At 40.2% G+C, this 20,938-nt stretch overlaps 2 protein-coding genes across 6 annotated transcripts in view; one reads left to right on the plus strand and one right to left on the minus strand.

The window, feature by feature from the left end:
- Window positions 1–20,938, minus strand: part of RMI1 (RecQ mediated genome instability 1) — a 274,637-nt gene that overhangs the window by 204,897 nt on the left and 48,802 nt on the right. The window lies entirely within an intron of this gene.
- Window positions 1–20,938, plus strand: part of GKAP1 (G kinase anchoring protein 1) — an 88,868-nt gene that overhangs the window by 4,973 nt on the left and 62,957 nt on the right. For 4 of the 5 annotated variants that reach the window (XM_066256998.1, XM_066256997.1, XM_066257001.1 and 1 more), the window contains exons 2-3: window positions 8,470–8,740; window positions 13,263–13,409. In XM_066256998.1, the coding sequence (XP_066113095.1) occupies window positions 8,531–8,740; window positions 13,263–13,409 (357 nt within the window). In that variant the 5' untranslated portion in view covers window positions 8,470–8,530. The remainder of the gene's footprint in view (window positions 1–8,469; window positions 8,741–13,262; window positions 13,410–20,938) is intronic. The other variant, XM_066256999.1, reaches the window with a different exon arrangement.

A 20,938-nucleotide genomic window follows, 5' to 3' on the forward strand; every position in this document is an offset into this window, starting at 1 on the left:
ATGAGCTGTCTGCATATTTTATATGTGTGAACTTGTCTCTTGTGCATTTTGGCCTGAACTATTTATTTTTCATTTATTCATTTATTATTATTTTCCAAATGAGAGGAGGGGAGGTAGACTCCTGTATGCACCCTGACTAGGATCTACCCAGCAACTGGTCTGGGGCCCATGCTCTCAATGGAGCTGTTTTTTAGTGCCTGAGGCAAAGGTTTCACGGAGCCATCCTTAGTGCACAGGGGCAGATGTGCTAGAACCAATTGAGCCATGACTGCAGAAAAGGAAGAGTGAGAGAAGGGGGGAGGAGGGGTGGAGAAGCAGATGGTTATTTCTCCTGTGTGTCCTGACCAGGAGTTGAACCTGGGACATTCATATGCCAGGCCCACCAACCAGGGTCTTATTTTTTAATTATCTTGTGAATTTAATATTTTCTTAACTATTTAAAGTGGCTTTTAAATTATTTTTTTTAAAGATTTTTATTTATTGCCTGACGTGTGGTGGTGCAGTGGATAAAACGTGGACCTGGAATGCTAAGGTTGCTGGTTCAAAATCCTTGGCTTGCCTGGTCAAAGCACATATGGGAAGCAACTACTATGAGTTGATGCTTCCTGCTTCTGCTCCCCTCTTTCTCTCTCCCCTCTATCTAAAAATCAATTGATAAAAATTAAAAAATATTTCTTATTTATTTTTTATAGAGAGATGAGAAGAGGGGTCGGGGAATGAGAGGTATCTCATAGTTGCTTCACTTTTGTTACTGATTGTTTTGTGCGCCTTGACCAGGCAAGCCCAGAATTTTGAACTGGTGATCTCAGTCTTCCAGGTCCATTGCACTATCCACTGCACCACTACAGGGCAAGCATTAAATTGCTTTTAAAAAGAAGACTCAAAGGGAATAGGGGAAACATAAGTAATTGTGAGGTTTCTAGACTAAAACCTAATTTGTATAGTATTTCAGTATTATGTAAGTGTTTCTTTAATAAATGGCACTAGCCACCACATTCAGGGACTGACCTATGTAGGTAGATTAGGGAATGTCCACTTGACTTTTAGCATTGTATTCTTTAGTTAAATCTGCATCATTTAAATGTATATAAATGTCAGATAGTAAAGACTGAGAGAGATAACAAAAGGGAAAATAGCAGTGAGAGAGAGAAGAGCTCTATATGAATCAGTCCTAATGTCTTAAATATGACTGTAGATGGAAACAAGAATTTTATGACACAAAATTGAAGAAATATTAACCCTAGTCGTTTCCTGAAGTATATTTGAAAAACCTGATGTTGTCATAGTCTGCCTATTTATTCCTTTTTCTTTTTAGGGTTTAAAATAAAAATGAATTCCTGGTTTGTATAACTATTATTTTACAAATTTTGAAAAAATTTTTAATGAAGGTATTGTTTTCAAAAACATGCAAACAGCTTGACCAGGTGGTGGCACAGTGGATAGAGCATCGAACTGGGATGCAGAGGACCCAGGATCAAAACTCCTGAGCTTGCTGGTTTGAGCCCAAAAGGTCACTGGCTTGAAACCCAATGTCGCTGGCTTGAGCCCAAGGTCACTGGCTTGAACCAAGGGGTCACTTACTCTGCTGTAGCCCCCGGTCAAAGCACATATGAGAAAGCAATCAATGAACAACTAAGGAGCTGCCACGAAGAATTGATGCTTCTCGTCTCTCTTCCTTCTTGTCTTTCTGTCCCTACTTGTCCCTCTCTGTGTGTCTGTCAAAAAATAAAATAAAATTACCTCTCTTTTAAAACAAACAAAACATGCAACATAATCAGTCTTTGACAGTTTCTTTCTGTCATTTGTCTTATGCATCACTAACCAAAGGCATCTCATTTGTCATTTCTAACCTGGAGTTGCCCTTTCTATGTTTGGCACAGGGCAGGAAAATCAATATTATATTGATTACATCATGTTTACCTCTTTGAAATTGGGTATAAATGACTGGTTTTCCTTTTCAAGATGAGATTTTTTTTTTTTAGTAGAAGAAATATGGTCATTATAGAATATTTGGGGAAATAGTGAAAACTCTAGAAAGGAAAATAAGCAGAATGAGTAGTCCCGTGCATTTTCTTCTTTTTTGGTATATGCATATATACATACATACATACATATATAAAAGACAAATTCATGTATTGAGCATTTTTTATATTTTTATTCCCTTTTTTATTTAAAATTTCTATTTTTCCCTTCTGAAGTACTGGTTAACATACTTTTGAATATGGTACATAGATTTATTTCATGGCTATTGAGGTAGATAATGTGTTGGCTATTTATCATGTGCAGTATGTAGCACAGATGATTGAACTCTTCCAGTTGTCCCATCTACTCCCGCAGCTGCTAAGTAGAGCTGTTCTTTAATATTTACTATTATACATAGTGCAAGTGGCTGCCACTATTCTATTCTTCTTTTTTTGCTCTCCTGATGAAACAAAAGATGACTATTATAAAAGTGAGCATTTCCCTCTCTGCATTCTGCCTTTTCAGAAGTTAAAAGAGTATTTCAATATATGGGTTACTGAGGTGTAGGTATAGGTAGCTACCTCTTTAGAAAAGTAATTCTTTTGGATGCTTCTCATTTTCTCGGTTTAACAGTATTCTAACGTTCTCACTGTCTTTGTATATATTTTTTTCCATTCATTCAGGAAATATTATTTGTCCATTGTATGCCCATTGTTTAAGCCATAGTCTCTACTGTGATTCCCTTGTGTTTCAGGTAGATGGCTGTTTTTCTTCTGCAGTATATTAGGTATAATCTTCAGGTCTTTGACTCTTTACAGTGGCTCACTGTTCAACACTTAATGCCTAACAATTCTTTCATTTCAAAGCCTTAGCTTTTAAAATGGCTAGATGTTGATTTAAGTTTCAAAAAATTTTAGCAATGGAGTCAGATATGCTTAGCCAAATTTTTAAATAGTTTATGCCAGTTCTTCTATGCCTCATAGGACCGAAAGGTACATTTTAGTTCATTAGAGTAAGAATACCAGTAGATGTTTATATTTGAGTGCTTTTGCTGTACTGGCTACTGTCCTATTAATGTGTATAAAGTACTTAACTCATTTAATCTTAACAATTCAGTGAGCTGGGCACTCTTGACCCAGTTTCATAGATGAAGAATCATAGATCTAGTCTAGTAGTTTGTCCAGGGGCTCACAATTGACGCTTTATCCACTGTGCCACTGCCTGGTCAGGCATGTTCAGGCATTCTTGCCCCAGGTCAGCATTCTTGTCTAGTGGTTTTCTGTGGTTTGATTTCTGCTTTATTAACACAAAGGACTACAGGTATCCCATTGCCCCCGAAGTGGGAGGAGATCTACAGTGTCTGTATAGAACTGGGTGGGGAAAATTGTTAATTTTCATTATAGTATGTATATGATTAGGACAGGTAAAGCAAAATACTTTAGAAAAATACTGAATATTGATTTATAAAGAACTTCAGGCCTGATCAGGCAGTGGGGCAGTGGATAGAATATCAGCCTGAGGTGCTGAGAACCCAGGTTCAAAACTCCATGGTCGCTGGCTTGAACGCGGGCTCACCAGATTGAGCATGGTGTTGCTTGCTTGAGCATGGAATCAAAGATATGATTCCATGGTCACTAGCTTGAAGCCCAAGGTTGTTGGCTTGAGCAAGGGGTCACTGGCTCTGCTGGAGCCCCTTGGTCAAGGCACTTACAAGAAAGCAATCAATGAACAACTAAAGTGCTGCAACTACGAGTTGATGCTTCTCATCTCTCCTCCTTCCTGTCTATTCCTTCTGTCCCCTCCCCATGCCTCTCTAAAAAACAAACAAAAAACTTTAGAATCATTCCAAGATTTTTTTTTTTTTTCTGAAGCTGGAAACGGGGAGAGACAGTCAGACTCCCGCATGCGCCCGACCGGGATCCACCCGGCATGCCCACCAGGGGCGATGCTCTGTCCACCAGGGGGCGATGCTCTGCCCCTCCGGGGCATCGGGGCAGAGGCCAAGGAACCATCCCCAGCGCCCGGGCCATCCCGGCCCCAATGGAGCCTCGGCTGCGGGAGGGGAAGAGAGAGACAGAGAGGAAGGGGGGGGGTGGAGAAGCAAATGGGCGCCTCTCCCATGTGCCCCGGCCAGGAACCAAACCCGGGTCCCCCGCACGCCAGGCCGATGCTCCACCGCTGAGCCAACTGGCCAGGGCCTCATTCCAAGATTTTTGATGAGAAAATTGTGCTTGCTTCTGTGAACATAACTTTTAAAGTAAAATTTACCCATGAAATAAGAATATATAATTACTGATACAAACTTTTTTTTTTTGAGAGTCAGAGAGAGGGATAGTTAGGGACAGACAGATGGGAACGGAGAGAGATGAGAAGCATCAATCATTAGTTTTTCACTGCGACACCTTAGTTGTTCATTGATTGCTTTCTCATATGTGTCTTGACCGTGGGGTTACAGCAGACCAAGTAACCCCTTGCTCGAGCCAGTGACCTGGGTCCAAGCTGATGAGCTTTGCTCAAACCAGATGAGCCCACGCTCAAGCTGGTGATCTCGGGGTCTCGAACCTGGGTCTTCCACATCCCAGTTCGACGCCCTATCCACTGCGCCACCACCTGGTCAGGCCTGATACAAGTTTTTAAGTAATGCTTTCTTCATATTGACTTTCCGTTGAAATTTTGTTTGGATGAGCAGGTAATAAAAACAGACTATTCTTTTGTTGTGTGACCATTCAATAGTTTATAACAATTGGAATTATTTTTAAAGAACCTGAAATCTTTCTCATCAGAATTTAATAATATAGTATAAAATTTCTTTTGGTAAAGTGAAAGGAATTAAAATTTGATTTGACTTTCCAACTTCAAGAATTGAAAATAATGAGAAAACTCTTCTTTGCAGAAAGCATATGCATTGTTTGAGCAGTCACCTTGCAGCTAGATTTTATGCTATTAAAAAGGCATGTCACTGGGAAATGTTTGATATTTGTGAATGTAGAGATTTCAGGCCATTGCTTGAAACCTTGCTCACTAAGAGATTCTGTGCTTCCCCACTCCTGACAGCAGTTGCTGCTCCTGTATTTTGGATATTTAGAATACAGACTTTTCTAACAGTCCCAATAACCTGTCTACCATGAAAGGCAACAGTGCATTCTGCAGATGTCTGATGAAGTAGATTTCTAGGGGCTTGAACACTTCCCCTGTCACAGTTGACAAATAACTACAGAGCAGGATATGCATGGGTTGTTCTCTGGGGAGCATCACATAAGGCTGCTTGCATCTGGTGGTGACTGGCCCAGAGTCTCTGCATTCTCCAGGGTTTTCTTGGCTGCTCCACAGACAAAGGAAAACTATCTGAGTATACATTGGTAAGGAAGCTTTGCCCTATGCCACAGAAAATTTCTGTGAGCTTTAGAGAAATGTTTTAGAACAGACATCTATGAACATTTAGCTCATATAGAACAATCCACATATGAAATTCATGGTTTTGATATGTCTTAGAATGGAAAAGAAATTTATTTTTGTAATATATTAGTCATGGCAAAGCTAGGTTATAATGCACTAACAACCTGAAAATCTCAGCTGTTTAAGTACAGTTGCTTTCTTGCTCAAGCTACATATAGGGTAGGGCAAAAGTAGGTTTATAGTTATTTGTATGGAAAATAATACAATAATAATAATACAAGAATAAGTTTTGTGTTTTGCATACTCAACTATAAACCTACTTTTGTCTCACCCTTTATCCACAGGTTAGTAAAGGAGACTTTGTTCCTTGTGGTTTCACACTCCATCAGATCTGACAGGTGGAGACTCTGTTTCAAGATACGCTTCCACAATCACAAAATCAGGGAAAAGAGAATATGGTGAACCCTGTTCTGGCTTTTAAAGCTTATGTTTCACTGACCAAAGTCAGTCACATTGTCATGCCTGCATTCAGCAGGAGAATGATAAACAATTCTCCTTCAGGGAGGGCCAGTGAGTATTTGTGAACAGCTACCACATGCAATTTATAGTTCCAACAGTTAAAATTAAATGTAATAGTTGTTGAACACCCCTGTCTGGTTGACTCATGGATAGAGTGTTGGCCCAGTATGTTGATATCTCAGGTTCAATCCTGGGTCAGGACACACATAGAAAGTGACCATCTGCTTCTCTTCCTCTCCTCTCCCCTTTCTTGCCCTCTTCCCCTCTTGTAGCCAGTGGCTCAGTTGGTTCAAGTGATGGCCTCAGATGCTGAGGATAGCTTAGTTAGTCCAAGTGTGGCCCAGGTGCTAAAAATAGCTTGATTGATTTGAGCATCAGCTCTAGTTGGGGGTTGCCAGGTAGATCCAGGTCAGGGTGCATGCAGGAGTCTGTCTCTTATCTCCTGTCCTTTTCCAAAAAAAAAAAAAAAAAAGGTTGTTGAACAACTTCGTTGAGTTATTTTACCTAAAATGTTGAAAGCAACTAAAATGTATAGGATCTTAGAATGGCATGTTGAAGTTGAACAGAATTAATGTTTTCCATAATATTTTTGAGTCTGGAATTTAATTCTGTAGTAGTATTTTTTTTTTTACTACCTCAATTCTTGTGCTTGGCCTGACCTGTGGTGACACAGTGGATAAAGCATTGACCTGGAATGCTGAGGTCGCTGGTTCAAAACCCTGGACTTGCCTGGTCAAGGCACATAGGGAGTTGATGCTTCCTGCTTCTCTCCCCTTTTCTCTCTCCCCTTTCTAAAATGAATAGTCTTAAAAAAAACACAAACAATTATTGTGCTTGCAGGGAAGATTTAAACCTAAAAATATATCATAATTTATCAATGCAATGTCATCTCTGTATATTGTAGTATTTTACCTTGCTGTGCATATTTCTGAGCATAGGAGTAATAGGTCTTAAGATGGTATATTAATAAAAATACTCTTATTTAATAGCTACTAGATGATATCTTCAAATATCAGCTCTTATTTTGATTTTCTCATTGTTTAACCCAAAAATTGAAAGATTTTCAAGTAATTTCCTGGATTCTTAGGTTAAGATGGAAGGTGAAACACATGCTTCTCATTTTTATTTCTTCCTGAAAAAAATACAAACTATAGTGTGCTTTTAGCTTTCAAAATAGACCTTAATATTTCCCACCTCTTAGTATTTGTACTTTTGCATAGTTCCCTCCCACACTGAATAGGGTGGACTCATGTAAACAAGAGGAAATTGTGGTAATGATAGTAGCTTGTTTATGTATGAGTACTCTGAGTTGAGACAGGATAAAACTAAAGAAAAATGAATAAGCAATAAAAAAAGTCAGGATAATAGTTACCTCTGGACATGTTGAGTGAGAGTATGCAGTTGGGGAGAATCATGGGGTGGGCTAATGTTAGTGCTGGGTACTTGGAGTGTTGTTATTTTTTAAAACAATATTTTGTTCAGTTGTGTACTTGATTTATTTCAAAGTAGAAACGAACATGTTTCTCAGTTTCTTAAAGTCTTTTACCTTTTGAATTGAAAGAATACTTAGTCCTTCTAACTAGTTACAAAGCTTCTTTCTTTGAATTTGCAGAATCAGGTTCAGCATGTCTAGGTTCGGGTCCTAACTCTCCAACTACTATAATGACTAGTGAACTAAAAGATAATGTAGAAGGTGATTTTAAAAAGTTTTCTTTGGTAGAGTTCTCTATTTTGCTCTCAATTCTGTGACTTGGTGACTTAATAGCAGTCTCTAGGCTTAAACGTAAGGCAGCATTTTGTATATAAGACTGTCCTTTTCAATTCCTATTTATCTTGTTTTGGAAGTTGAGGATAAATGTATACTTTTCTATTTTAAACCATATTGATTAGGATTTTCTCCAGCCTGACCAGGCAGTGGTGCAGTGCATAGAGCATCCACCTGGAACACTGAGGACCCAGGTTCAAAACCCTGAGGTTGCTGGTTTGAGCATCTTCAACACTAGCTTGAGTGCAGAGTCACTGGCTTAAGCATGGGTTCCTAGACATGATCCCATGGTTGCTTGTTTGAGCCCAAAGGTCTCTAGCTTGAAGCCCAAGGTCACTGACTTGAGCAAGGGATCATTAGCTTGGCTGAAGCCCCTGGTCCAGGCACATATGAGAAAGCAATCAATGAACAACTAAAGTGCCACAATGACAAGTTGATGCTTCTCATCTCTTTCCCTTCCTGTCTGTCCTGTCTTGCTAAAAAAAAAAAAAAAAAAAAGATGTTTTCCATAAATATGTATATATTAATTACAGCAGTATAGTTATAGAAAGGAAAACCGTGAATTTTTGAATACCATGGAAAAATGAATACATTGTATTGGTGGTAGTCTTACACTAGTCTGTGAAATCTCAATATATCATTTTTCTATTTTCTATGTTGTTTTTGAGTTAAAAAGTATGTTATTGCCCACAGGACTGTGGGTATGAATCCAAATATTAGTATATACTTTGTCCAGAGAAATGCTTGTATATAATAATTTATTACTCTCAATTAATGAAGAAACTTTACAGAATACATGTACTCACCTGCCTTCTGTCCCTCCACAGAAATTATTCTTGACAGAAGTATTTTATTTGACAAAAGTATATTAGAAGAAAAATATTTACAATGGCCTCCGCAGTTCTTAGTTCTGTTCCCACTACTGCTTCTCGTTTTGCACTGTTGCAAGTGGATAGCGGCAGTGGCTCTGATTCTGAGCCTGGAAAAGGCAAAGGCCGGAATACTGGAAAGTCTCAAACAAGCAAATCAACTACAAATGAGAAAAAGAGAGAGAAAAGAAGAAAAAAGAAAGAACAGCAGCAGAGTGAAGCAAATGAGGTAACAATTATATTTATTTGTGTCTGCTTTCCATCATGAGGATTGGTTGTCTTGTTCACCCATGTATCTATAGCACTTGGTTCATAGGCACTCGGTAAATAGGACTTGAATGAATGGATGTAAATTTGTGTATGTTTAAAGTCAATGTAATGAATATTTTTTAAATGATTTAATCTTTTTCTGACTATGGAAGCTTAATGTGCTCATTCCAAAAGGTAAGGAAGTCTTTTTGTATTTTTCTAAAGTGAGAAGCAGGGAGGCAGAGAGACAGATTCCCACAGGCACTCAACCAGAATCCACCAGGCATCCCCACCAGGGGGCAATGCTCTGCCCATCTGGGCCATTGCTCCATTGCAACTGGGCCCATTCTAGTGCCTGAGGCAGAGGCCATGGAGCCATCCTCAGTGCCCTGGCCAACTTTGCTCCAATGGAGCCTTGGCTGCGGGAGAAGAGAGAGATAAGAGAGAAAGGATGGGGGACGGTTGGAGAAGCAGGTGGGCACTTCTCCTGTGTGCCCTGGCTGGGAATCAAACCCAGATTTCCACACGCTGGCCTAATGCTCTATCTCTGAGCCAACTGCCAGGGCCCAAAGGTAAGGAAGTCTTAAAAGCAAAAAAGGCCATTTATAAATATAACCAGAGATGTAACCAATTAATATTTTGGTATGTTTCTTCTATATATGTGTATAAGTTTGTATGAATGTACAGACATGTAAATACACATACATCTTTATTCATATTTTACATAAACAAAAATGAGATTATATAATCGACCTTTTTTTAGAAAATTAAATTTAATGAGGTGACATGATAATAGACTTTTATTGGGTTTTTTTCTAATTAGCCATAAGCGTTTTTCCATATGAGTAAAGATTCACATTATTTTAAATGGCTCCACATTATTTAATTATATAGCTATATCATACTTTAGTTGAACCCTTGTCATAAATATTTAGGTGGTTTTTTTTTAACTGTACTGCTCACAAAAATTAGGGGATATTTTATAGCTTCATATTTATTTTGAAATATTCTCTAATTTTTTGTGAGCAGTATATTATAGACAATAATCCTATGACTATCCTGAAAGTCCATTTTTATGCATTTGATAGTCATCTATTTCTTTAGAGTAATAAGTACATGGCAGGCCCCTAACTCCTAGATTAGGGTTTGGGAATCTTTTTGGCTAAAAGAGCCATGAATGCCACATATTTTAAAATGTAATTCCATGAGAGCCATACAACGACCTGTGTACATTACGCATTATCCAAGAAAAATTTGGTGTTGTCTCGGAGAACAGCTGTGATTGGCTCCAGCCACCCACAACCATGAACATGAGCCGTAGGAAATGAATGAATTGTAATACATGAGAATGTTTTATATTTTTAACGTTATTATTATTTTTATTAAAGATTTATCTGTGAGTCAGATGTAGCCATCAAAAGAGCCACAGGTTCCCGACCCCTGCACTAGATGTTCTTAGCCTGAATTACATGATCAACATTTAATGTGCCCATTTGTTTTTTTTGTTTGTTTGTTTGTTTTGTTTGTTTTTTTTTCTGAAGTTGGAAACGGGGAGGCAGACAGATTCCCGCATGCGCCCTATCAGGATCCACCCGGCACTCCCACCAGAGAGCGATGCTCTGCCCATCTGGGACGTCGCTCAATTGCAACCAGAGCCATTTTAGCGCCTGAGGCAGAGGCCACAGAACCATCCTCAGCGCCTGGGCCAACTTTGCTCCAATGGAGCCTTGGCTGTGGGAGGGGAAGAGAGAGACAGAGAGGAAGGAGAGGGGGAGGGGTGGAGAAGTAGATGGGCACTTCTCCTGTGTGCCCTGGTCAGGAATCGAACTCAGGACTTCTGCATGCCAGGCCGACGCTCTACTACTGAGCCAACCAGCCAGGGCCTGTGCCCATTTGTTTTTAAAATAAATGCTAGAAAACACTTCTGTGTTTGTCTTTTAATAGAAGGATATACAAGGACCTTTTTCAGAATCATTTCATGAGAGAAAGAGTAACAGTAGTGTTTTCCCACATACTCATTTTATAATGTCCCAAGACTTAGAAAAAATGCCTTTTCAGTTTGTTTCTATTACATATTCATCACCATTGCTTTCTGAATATCTCTTTAAAATGCTTCCATGCAGCCTGATCAGGCAGTGGCGCAGTGGATAGAGCATTGATTGGACTGGGGTGCAGAGGACCCAGGTTCAAGACCCTGAGGTCGCCAGTTTGAGCATGGGCTCATCTGGTTTGAACAAGGCTCACCAGCTTGAGCCCAAGGTTGCTGGCTCGAGCAAGGGGTCACTTGGTCTGCTGTAGCCCCTGGTCAAGGCATATATAAGCAATCAATGAACAACTAAGGAACCGCAACAAAGAATTGATGTTTCTCATCTCTCCCCCTTCCTGTCTGTCCCTATCTGTCCCTCTCTCTGGTTCTTCTTGTCTCTGCACGCGCGCGCACACACACATACACACACACATGCTTCCATACAGAGAATAACTTTTAAAGTTATTTAAAAGAAGACACTTTCCTCGCCATATGTATTCTTTCAGAGGTCCAGTCTTTTAGAACTTTTTATTGCCCACCATTTATTTTTCCAATTAATGATGATGTGGGGGAACAGAAAATAAGGTAATAATGTGGTTTACATTAGAGCAGCGGTTTTCAACTGCCTGTTCACTGACTTGACTGGTGCCAGTTTGCCAGAAATTTCATACCTGTCTGTGAAAGTCAACCACCCTGATGTTGTATGAAGATTATAGACCCAGTGATTATAGACACTGCATTAGAGAATAAGAAAGTATGTAACTGAGAATGAACCTAAGGATTCTCCCTTTCTACCTTCATGACTGTTCTGTCCATGTTTACTTTCTGTAAAGTAAAGCAAAAGTCTGCTTGCTAGTGCTTCACCTCCTCCTACATGTCCTTTCTGTAGCAGAAGCCAGCTACTTTAAAGGGGTGTTTGTATCTCATCACTGTCTTTCGCAGAACCACGTATTATTAGTTAAAATTGTTTATGCTTGATTTAAAAGCCTCTTTATTAGTTTTCTAAGGCTGTCATAACAAAGTATCACAAACTAGGTGGTTTAAATTTATTTCCTAACAAATCTATTTTCTAATGGTTCTAGAGGCTAGAGGTCTAAATCAAGTTGTTAACAAGGGCTGTGTTGCCCTGGCCGGTTGGCTCAGCGGTAGAGCGTCGGCCTAGCGTGCGGAGGACCCGGGTTCGATTCCCGGCCAGGGCACACAGGAGAAGCGCCCATTTGCTTCTCCACCCCTCCACCGCGCCTTCCTCTCTGTCTCTCTCTTCCCCTCCCGCAGCCAAGGCTCCATTGGAGCAAAGATGGCCTGGGTGCTGGGGATGGCTCCTTGGCCTCTGCCCCAGGTGCTAGAATGGCTCTGGTCTCAGTAGAGTGATGCCCCGGAGGGGCAGAGCATCGCCCCCTGGTGGGCAGAGCATCGCCCCTGGTGGGCATGCCGGGTGGATCCCGGTCGGGCGCATGCAGGAGTCTGTCTGACTGTCTCTCCCTGTTTCCAGCTTCAGAAAAATGCAAAAAAAAAAAAAAAAAAAAGCAATGAACAACTAAGGTCTCGCAATGAAAAACTGATGATTGATGCTTCTCATCTCTCTCTGTTCCTGTCTGTCTGTCCCTATCTATCCCTCTCTCTGACTCTTTCTCTGTCCCTGTAAAAAATAATAAAAAAAACCCCCAAAAAACAAGGGCTATGTTCTCTGCAAGTCTCAAAGTAGAATCCTTCCTTGCCTCTTCCTAGCTTCTTGTCGTAGCCATCAATCCTTGGCTTGCAGCTGCATCACTTCAGTTCTTCGCTCTGTTGTTACTTGCTTGACATTCTCTTTTGTGTATCTTTGTTTTTCACCTCTTCTTAAAAGAATAGCAGTCATTTTGGATTAGGACCTACCCTAATTCAATATGACCTTATTTTAACTTGATAACATCTGCAAAGACCCTATTTCCAAATAAGGTCACAAGCGCAGATATCAAGGGTTAGGCTATAGCACATTCTTTTGGGGAAATACAATTTAACAGCCTCTCAGTATTTTTCTCTTGTTTTAATTTCTGTGTCTCAGATTAGTTTTATTATGTCTCTTGAGGACTAGCAAAGTGGTTGCTAGAATTGTATAAGCTATCTTTTCTATTTAAACTTTTAAATTTGTAAGCTATTAAACTTTAATCTTTTTGAATCCTATTGTTTTGCATTTTAAAAGTACACATTGAATTTTCTACTCCTATAAACTTATTCCCCTTAGTAAAGCAGAATCATTAAAATGATGGTATAATAAGAGTACAATTAATTTTAACTCATTATTTTATCTAGAAGTCTGCCAACATCTCAAATGCTGGCAAAATTAATATTCTACAAAGATTACAAAAAACACAAATAGCATTTGGAATAGTATTTAGAAATGTAAAAATATTGTTGGTTTCTTAACTTTCAAAAACTCATTAGTGTCTCAGGATTAGTAAACTTGAATTTAATGTATTCTTTGTTTGTTTCATAGCTCAGGAATCTTGCTTTTAAGAAAATTCCCCAGAAATCCTCCCATGCCACTTGTAATGCTCAGCATGAGCTTTCTTTGCCAAACCCAGTACAGAAGAATTCACGAGAAGAAAATTGGCAGGAGGAGTGGAGACAAAGAGATGAGCAGGTACAGCTAAGCAAATCAAATTATTTTGCTCTTCTTTTTTTTTTCTTAATTTCTTTTATTTAGAAATTTAATTTAATGGGGTGACAATGATCAATAAGAGTACATACTGAATTTCAGGTAAACATTTCTATAGCATTTTAACTATTGATTGTGTGGTGTGCCCATCACACAGAGTCAAAAATTTTTTTATCACCATATGTTGTCCCCCTTTACTCCCCTCCCACTGGTAACCACTTCACATCTATCTATGTTCATGAGTGTCAGTTTTATGTCCCACCTATGTGTGAGATCATATACTTCTTAGCTTTTTCTGACTTACATGTATAAAGGACTCCCAAATCCATCCATGAATGATCCCTGTAAGAATAGTTTTGCTTTCTTTTTTTTTTTTGTATTTTTCTGAAGCTGGAAACAGGGAGAGACAGTCAGGCAGACTCCCGCATGTTCCCAACCGGGATCCACCCAGCACACCCACCAGGGGCGATGCTCTGCCCCTCCGGGGCGTCGCTCTGCCGTGACCAGAGCCACTCTAGCGCCTGGGGCAGAGGCCAAGGAGCCATCTCCAGCGCCCGGGCCATCTTTGCTCCAATGGAGCCTTGGCTGCGGGAGGGAAAGAGAGAGACAGAGAGGAAGGAGAGAGGGGGGTGGAGAAGCAAATGGGTGCCTCTCCTGTGTGCCCTGGCCGGGAATCGAACCCAGGTCCCCCGCATACCAGGCTGACGCTCTACCGCTGAGCCAACTGGCCAGGGCCTTGCTTTCATTTTTAATGAATGTGTGCATTTTAAAGATGACATTGCATCTGAGTCTGTAACACTACTGTTCTGAGGAGCTTTTTATAATGGATTAATTCATATATACATATTTTTTTAATATTTTTTTTTTACAGAGACAGAGAGAGAGATGGATAGACAGGGACAGACAGACAGGAATGGAGAGATGAGAAGCATCAATCATTAGTTTTTCGTTGCACATTGTGACGCCTTAGTTGTTCATTGATTGCTTTCTCATATGTGCCTTGACTGCGGGCCTTTAGCAGACCAAGTAACCCCTTGCTCGAGCCAGCGACCTTGGGTCCAAGCTGGTGAGCTTTTGCTCAAACCAGATGAGCCCACGCTCAAGCTGGCGACATCGGGGTCTCGAACCTGGATCCTTGGCATCACAGTTCAATGCTCTATCCACTGCGCCACTGCCTGGTCAGGCTATTTTTTTTTGTATTTTTCTGAAGTAAAAAGCAGGGAGGCAGTCAGACAGACTCCTGCATGTGCCTGACCAGGATCCACCCAGCATGCCCATCAGGGGGCGATGCTCTGCTCATCTGGGGCATTGCTCCATTGCAGCCGGAGCCATTCTAGCGTCTGAGGCGGAGGCCATAGAGCCTGGGCCAACTTTGCTCCAGTGGAGCCTTGGCTGTGGGAGGGGAAGAGAGAGAGAGAGAGAGGAAGAAGTGGGAGAAGGGTGGAGAAGCAGATGGGTGCTTCTCCTGTGTGCCCTGACCGGGATTTGAACCTGGGACTTCCACACTCCAGGATGACGCTCTACTGCTAAGCCAACCGGCCAGGGCCTAATTCATATATTATTGCTGCTTTTAATAAGAGATTCTGTTTTTCATGTACTAGAAAAAGATGGATAACATTTATTTTTGTTAGTTTTGACAATTCAAAGTTATTTTGAAAGTTTTTGACTCATCTACCTTTTTACAGATGAGGGAGAGATAGGGAAGATAGAACAACAGGATTAAATTATTTCAAGTAAAAAACAAATTTGTAGGGCCATAAGTCTCTTGTTAAAAATACCACCTGATGCAATGACTAGAGCAGAGGTCCCCAAACCAGGGCCCGCGGGCTGCATGCGGCCCCTTGAGGCCATTTATCTGGCCCCCCGCCACACTTCCGGAAGGGGCACCTCTTTCATGGTGGTCAGTGAGAGGAGCATAGTTCCCATTAGAAATACTGGTCAGTTTGTTGATTTAAATTTACTTGTTATTTATTTTAAATTTTGTATTTGTTCCCATTTCGTTTTTTTATTTTAAAATAAGATGTGCAGTGTGCATAGGGATTTGTTCATAGTATTTTTTATAGTCTGGCCCTCCAACGGTCTGAGGGACAGTGAACTGGCCCCCTGTGTAAAAAGTTTGGGGACCTCTGGAATAGAGTATTAACCTGGGACACTGAGAACCCAGGTTAGAAACCCTGACATTGCTAGCTAGAGCATAGGTGCACCAGCTTGAGCATGGAGTTGCCAGCATGAGTGTGGGATCATAGACATGATCCTATGATTGCTGGCTTGGGCCCAAAGCTTGCTGGCTTAAAGCCCAAGCTTGTTGACCTAAGCCCAAGCTCGCTAACTTGAGCAAAGGGTCACTGGCTCAGCCTGAGCCTCGCGTCAAGGCACGTATGGGATACAATCAATGAACAACTAAAGTGCTGCAAGTATGAGATGGTGCTTCTCATCTTTCTCCCTCCCCTCCCCTGCTAAAAAAATAATAATTTCTACTGTTTCTTTTAATACTGAATCAAGGTTAAGATGCATACTGTTCACTAATACCTGTTGTCTAGAAATCAATCTTTACAGGTGTTATTTAGGCATAACCTCTTTTATTCATGATACATTGATATTACTGATTCCAGTGTTCTTTTTTAATTCTACATCATGGCTCACAAATAATTAACTTAATAGAAAGAGACTTCTTATGGGTTTTCAATGATAAGCAGATAAAGTTTTATTGTATGTTTCTTTCTCTCACTGTATTGAGTCAAACTCTGTACATCACTGATTTTGTCCAACTCTTAAGTGACTTATCTTGCTAGCATGAGCACAGTAGTAATTGTTCTTTCATGTATGTTTTCCAGTCCATCTGATAACGGCATTTGCCCATAGCTTGTTCTGTTTTATGTTTGTGAACGTGATATTTGTCATTAATACTAAGTCCCTTGGTATAATGAATTCCTTGGCAGTAGTTTGACTTTCACTTGGTTTCCCTATAAGGAGGACAAATTCAAATCCTCTGTGCTTTTTGGCTCTTTCTTTAGCAATAATATTCATCACTTTTCTGGAAAGCAATTACTTGATACTTGTTCTAGAGTTGACTTTTATGAGTCATTGCTTTGAAAGTAAAACAAAAGCTACGTCTTCAGACCATGATTTTGCCTGTGTTTCATGGCTAGGAAAAAAATTGATAACTCAGTAAATTAAAATTTTAGATATTCACCACCTTAACTTTCTATTTATAATTTTCCTTTCAGCTGCTTATATGATATTTTAATGACATACAGGTTTACATTCTGTATTCACTATATGAGTCCTATTTATTTTAAAATTTATGGTGTTTTTATAAGTTACATTATTATTATTATTTATTTTTTGTATTTTTCTGAAGTTGGAAACAGGGAGACAGACAGACTCCCGCATGCGCCCGATCAGGATCCACCCGGCATACCCACCAGGGGGCGATGCTCTGCCCATCTGAGGCAGATGCCATGGAGCCATCCTCAGCGCCCGGGCCAACTTTGTTCCAATGGAGCCTCAGTTGTGGGAGGGGAAGAGAGAGACAGAGAGGAAGGAAAGGGGGAGGGGGGAGAAGCAGATGGGTGCTTCTCCTGTATGCCCTGACCGAGAATCGAACCCTGGACTCCTGCACGCCAGGCTGACGCTCTACCACTGAGCCAACTGGCCAGGGCCTATAAGTTACATTATTTACAGTTCTGTTTTCATTACTATGTTTAGTTCTTCAGTGAATCGTTGAACCATGTTTATTACTTTGGAGATATAATAAAGCATGCCGCAAAAATCACACTTAATAAATGTAAACGCTCAAAGACATGAAGATTCATTAGCTGAGGTGAAGTGAACCTAATAATTAGTGTGAACACATAGATGTAGATTTTGTACAGTACTGACAATCTGTAAAATCATAATGTTCAATAATATTATGAGAAGATTTTAGGGAAAATAATTCTGCTTTCCAAATTAGTGAAAGATACGTGGGCCACACTTTGAAAATCAGAGAGTACGACAAGGCACTATCGCTCAACAGTTGGCTTCAAGTATTAAATGTCTTCAGAATGATGTTTTGTGTTTGTTTATAATAACCCTGTCCTCATGTTGCCTATGAGAAATGAAGATTAACTCTTCATTTGGAAATTGTTTTGCTTGGACTTAAAATGGGTAAGTTTGTGGCCCTGGCCAGTTAACTCGGTTACAGCATCAACCTGAAATGCCAAGTTGAGGGTTTGATCCCCTGGTCAGGGCACATACAGGAAGCAATCAATGAAACAAACTAAGTGGAACAATAAATGAATGCTCCCTCTCCCCTCATCTTTCCCCTCTTCTTCTTGTCCCTCTTCCTTCTTCCCCTTTCCCTTCTCTTTCTCTCTAAAATCAATAAATAACAATAAAAAATAAAATGGGTAAGATTATGTTACTTAGGCTTACAAATTATTTTTTAACCCTAGTTCCAAAATATTATGATTCTTCCTGTTTTTCATAGATTGTTTATACTCTTTAACTGATCATAAACCCTTGAGCTATAAATTTGTTTCAATAGAAAAAAATGTTATACTCCTAGATGGGTAGTAGGAGGCAATAACAGAAGCCAAGAGGAAAGGGATATGAAGTACTCCATCTTGGCTACATACATGTATCTTCAATCCTGAAGGCGTTTTAGTGCCTACTCTTTTCTCTTTTTTTTCCCTTTCCTCCTCCTCTCATAAATATAAACAAAATAGGAAGTTTCAATTTGCAAACTTAAATATGACACTTAAAAAAAATCATGGTTTTATTTGCATGTTCTTGCCTTGGTACTTCTCAGTCTTTTCTCTCTCTCTCTAGTTCTACCTCCACGTGTACTGATTAGATTGACACCTGTATTTACAACAATCTTACCATAATTCTCTAATTATGATGTGTTTAGAGAATTTGCAATTCTGCTTTTTTTCTCTTAAATGATTTAATCTTGTGTTACCATTCTTTCTGTTAACTAGGGTCAGAAATTTTTGGTTTATTCTTGTTTCATGCTTTATATTCCATCAGTTCCATAACTTGGTCATTCTTTTCTAAGATACAGCCAGCATTCTTTATTTTCTGCACTGCTGTGTTCTGGTCCAGGTTCCTATATGCTGAGATTACAGTGGTTTTGCCAGGCACATTGATTCTAATTTCTCATTCTTCTAATATTTGGCTTATTTCTTTAAAATTACTTCTATCAGCATTCCTCTTTCATCTGCCCTGAATCCTTAATTTTTAGGGAAGGTCTATAATCTAATTCTGTTCTACCTATGCTATCTTATCTGCTATTGTTCTCCAATATAGAGAAGGGCAATTCTAATCTACTGTGTGTAACTCTGTGTCACATAGGCACTAGGCTAGGTACTGTACACACATTATAGCTATAAATCTTTGAAACTACCCTGCAAGGTTGATATTTCTATATTTTTAATGTAAATATGAAGAAACAGATTCACGAGTTACATAACTCGCCAAAGGTTGCATGGGTGGAATGGGAATTTAAATTGTCTACCTGTGTGATGTCCCAGAGACTGTGTTTTTTCCACATTTCTTTCTTCTTCTTTTTTTTTATAATTGAGAAGTGGGGAGTCAGACAGACTCCTGCATGCTCCCCGGCTGGGATCCACCTAGCAAGCTCCCTACCAGGCAGTGCTCTGCCCATCTGGGGCCATTGCTCCATTGCTCAGCAACCGAGCTATTTTAGCACCTGAGGTGAGGCCATAGAGCCATCCTCAGCACCTGGGGCAAACTTGCTTGAACCATTTGAGCCATGGCTGTAGGAGGGGAAGAGGGTTGGAAGGGTGGAGAAGCAGATGGTCACTCTGTGTGCTCCGACCAGGAGGGACTTCCACATGCCAGGCTGACCCTCTACCACTAAGCCAGTCGGCCAGGGTTCCACATTTTTTGTATTGTAGAGAATTTACCTTTTTATCAGGTATCTCTTTCCTTGGTATCTCGTAGTACAGAGTGGGGAAAAAGTAAGTTTACTGTTGGTTGTAAGTACACAAAACAGTTTATTCTTGTTATTATATATTATTATATTCCTTACAAACAACTGTAAACCTGCTTTGCCTCATCTTGTATATCTGTTCTTAATATCATACCTTTGTTCACGTGGCTTTCCTCCTAAAATTCATCTATTCTTTTTTCTACCTGTCCAAACTATATCCTTTAGGGACCAGCTTAAATTAGTTTCTTTTCCATGTGCTTCTCTGAATTCTGTTTGTGGTTTATCTTTTTCCCCTTAACTTTTGTAGCACTTTTAATATCACATTCTGTTTTCTATACCTCCTGCATGTTCAGTCTTCTGTCCCCCAGTGGAGTAGAACAATTCTTTGAAGGTAACACCAAATTAATGCTGCTTCTTTAAAGCCCTACAAGTAAAAATGCATACAAGTTTCTCTATAGGTCTTATTTCAGGGTGTTTTTTTTTTGTTTGTTTGTTTTTTGACAGAGTCAGAGAGAGGGATAGATAGGGATAGACAGATAGGAACGGAGAGAGATGAGAAGCATTAATCATCAGTTTTTCGTTGTGACACCTTAGTTCATTGATTGCTTTCTCATTGTGCCTTGAGCAGACCGAGTAACCCCTTGCTCGAGCCATCGACCTTGGGTCTAAGCTGGTGAGCTTTTGCTCAAACCAGATGAGCCCATGCTCAAGCTGGCAACCTCGGGGTCTCAAACCTGGGTTTTCCACATCCCAGTCCAAGGCTCTATCCACTGTGCCACTGCCTGGTCAGGCTCTCTATAGGTCTTTATTGGTTAATTGATCATATATTGACATTTTTGGAGGATTTTTTTCTAGTTTTCAAAATTTTTAATTGAATTTAAAATAATTTTTTCTACTTAATTTCCTTGTATACACTAGTTTGTGTTAATAATTAAAAGTAATTTAAGCTCTAAACTGCTACATTTAGAATCAGATGCTGGGGCCTGACCAAGTGATGGTGCAGTGGATAGAGTGTTGACTTGGGATGCTGAGGACCCTGGTTTGAAACCCCAGGTAGCTGGCTTGAGTGCAGGCTCACCAGCTAGAGCGCAGGGTCACCAGTTTGAGAATGGGATCATAGACATGAACCCATGGTCTCTGGCTTGAGCCAAAAGTTACTGGCTTGAAGCCCAAGGTCGCTGGCTTGAACCCAAGGTTATTGGCTTGAGCAAGGAAGGGGTCACTGGCTCAGCTGGAGCCCCCTGGTCAAGGCACATAAGAGAAAGCAATCAGTGAACAACTAAAGTGCCGTAACTATGAGTTGATCGGTGGGATTTTCAGCTGGTTCACACTGGTTTGGCAGAACTGATATCTAATTTTTTGTTGAGTTTGGCGAAGCTGTTGTTAAAATGGCATATGTAGTCAAGGTTCTCTCTAAAGTGGGCGCCAGGGCAGCCACCTAATGTGGAAATTACAAATTTACTTTCCTTACTCTTTTTAAAGGTTCATCTAGCCCTGGCCGGTTGGCTCAGCGGTAGAGCGTCGGCCTAGCGTGCGGAGGACCCGGGTTCGATTCCCGGCCAGGGCACACAGGAGA

This window comes from Saccopteryx bilineata, chromosome 2, assembly GCF_036850765.1.
Source record: "Saccopteryx bilineata isolate mSacBil1 chromosome 2, mSacBil1_pri_phased_curated, whole genome shotgun sequence".
Classification (NCBI taxonomy): Eukaryota; Metazoa; Chordata; class Mammalia; order Chiroptera; family Emballonuridae; genus Saccopteryx; species Saccopteryx bilineata.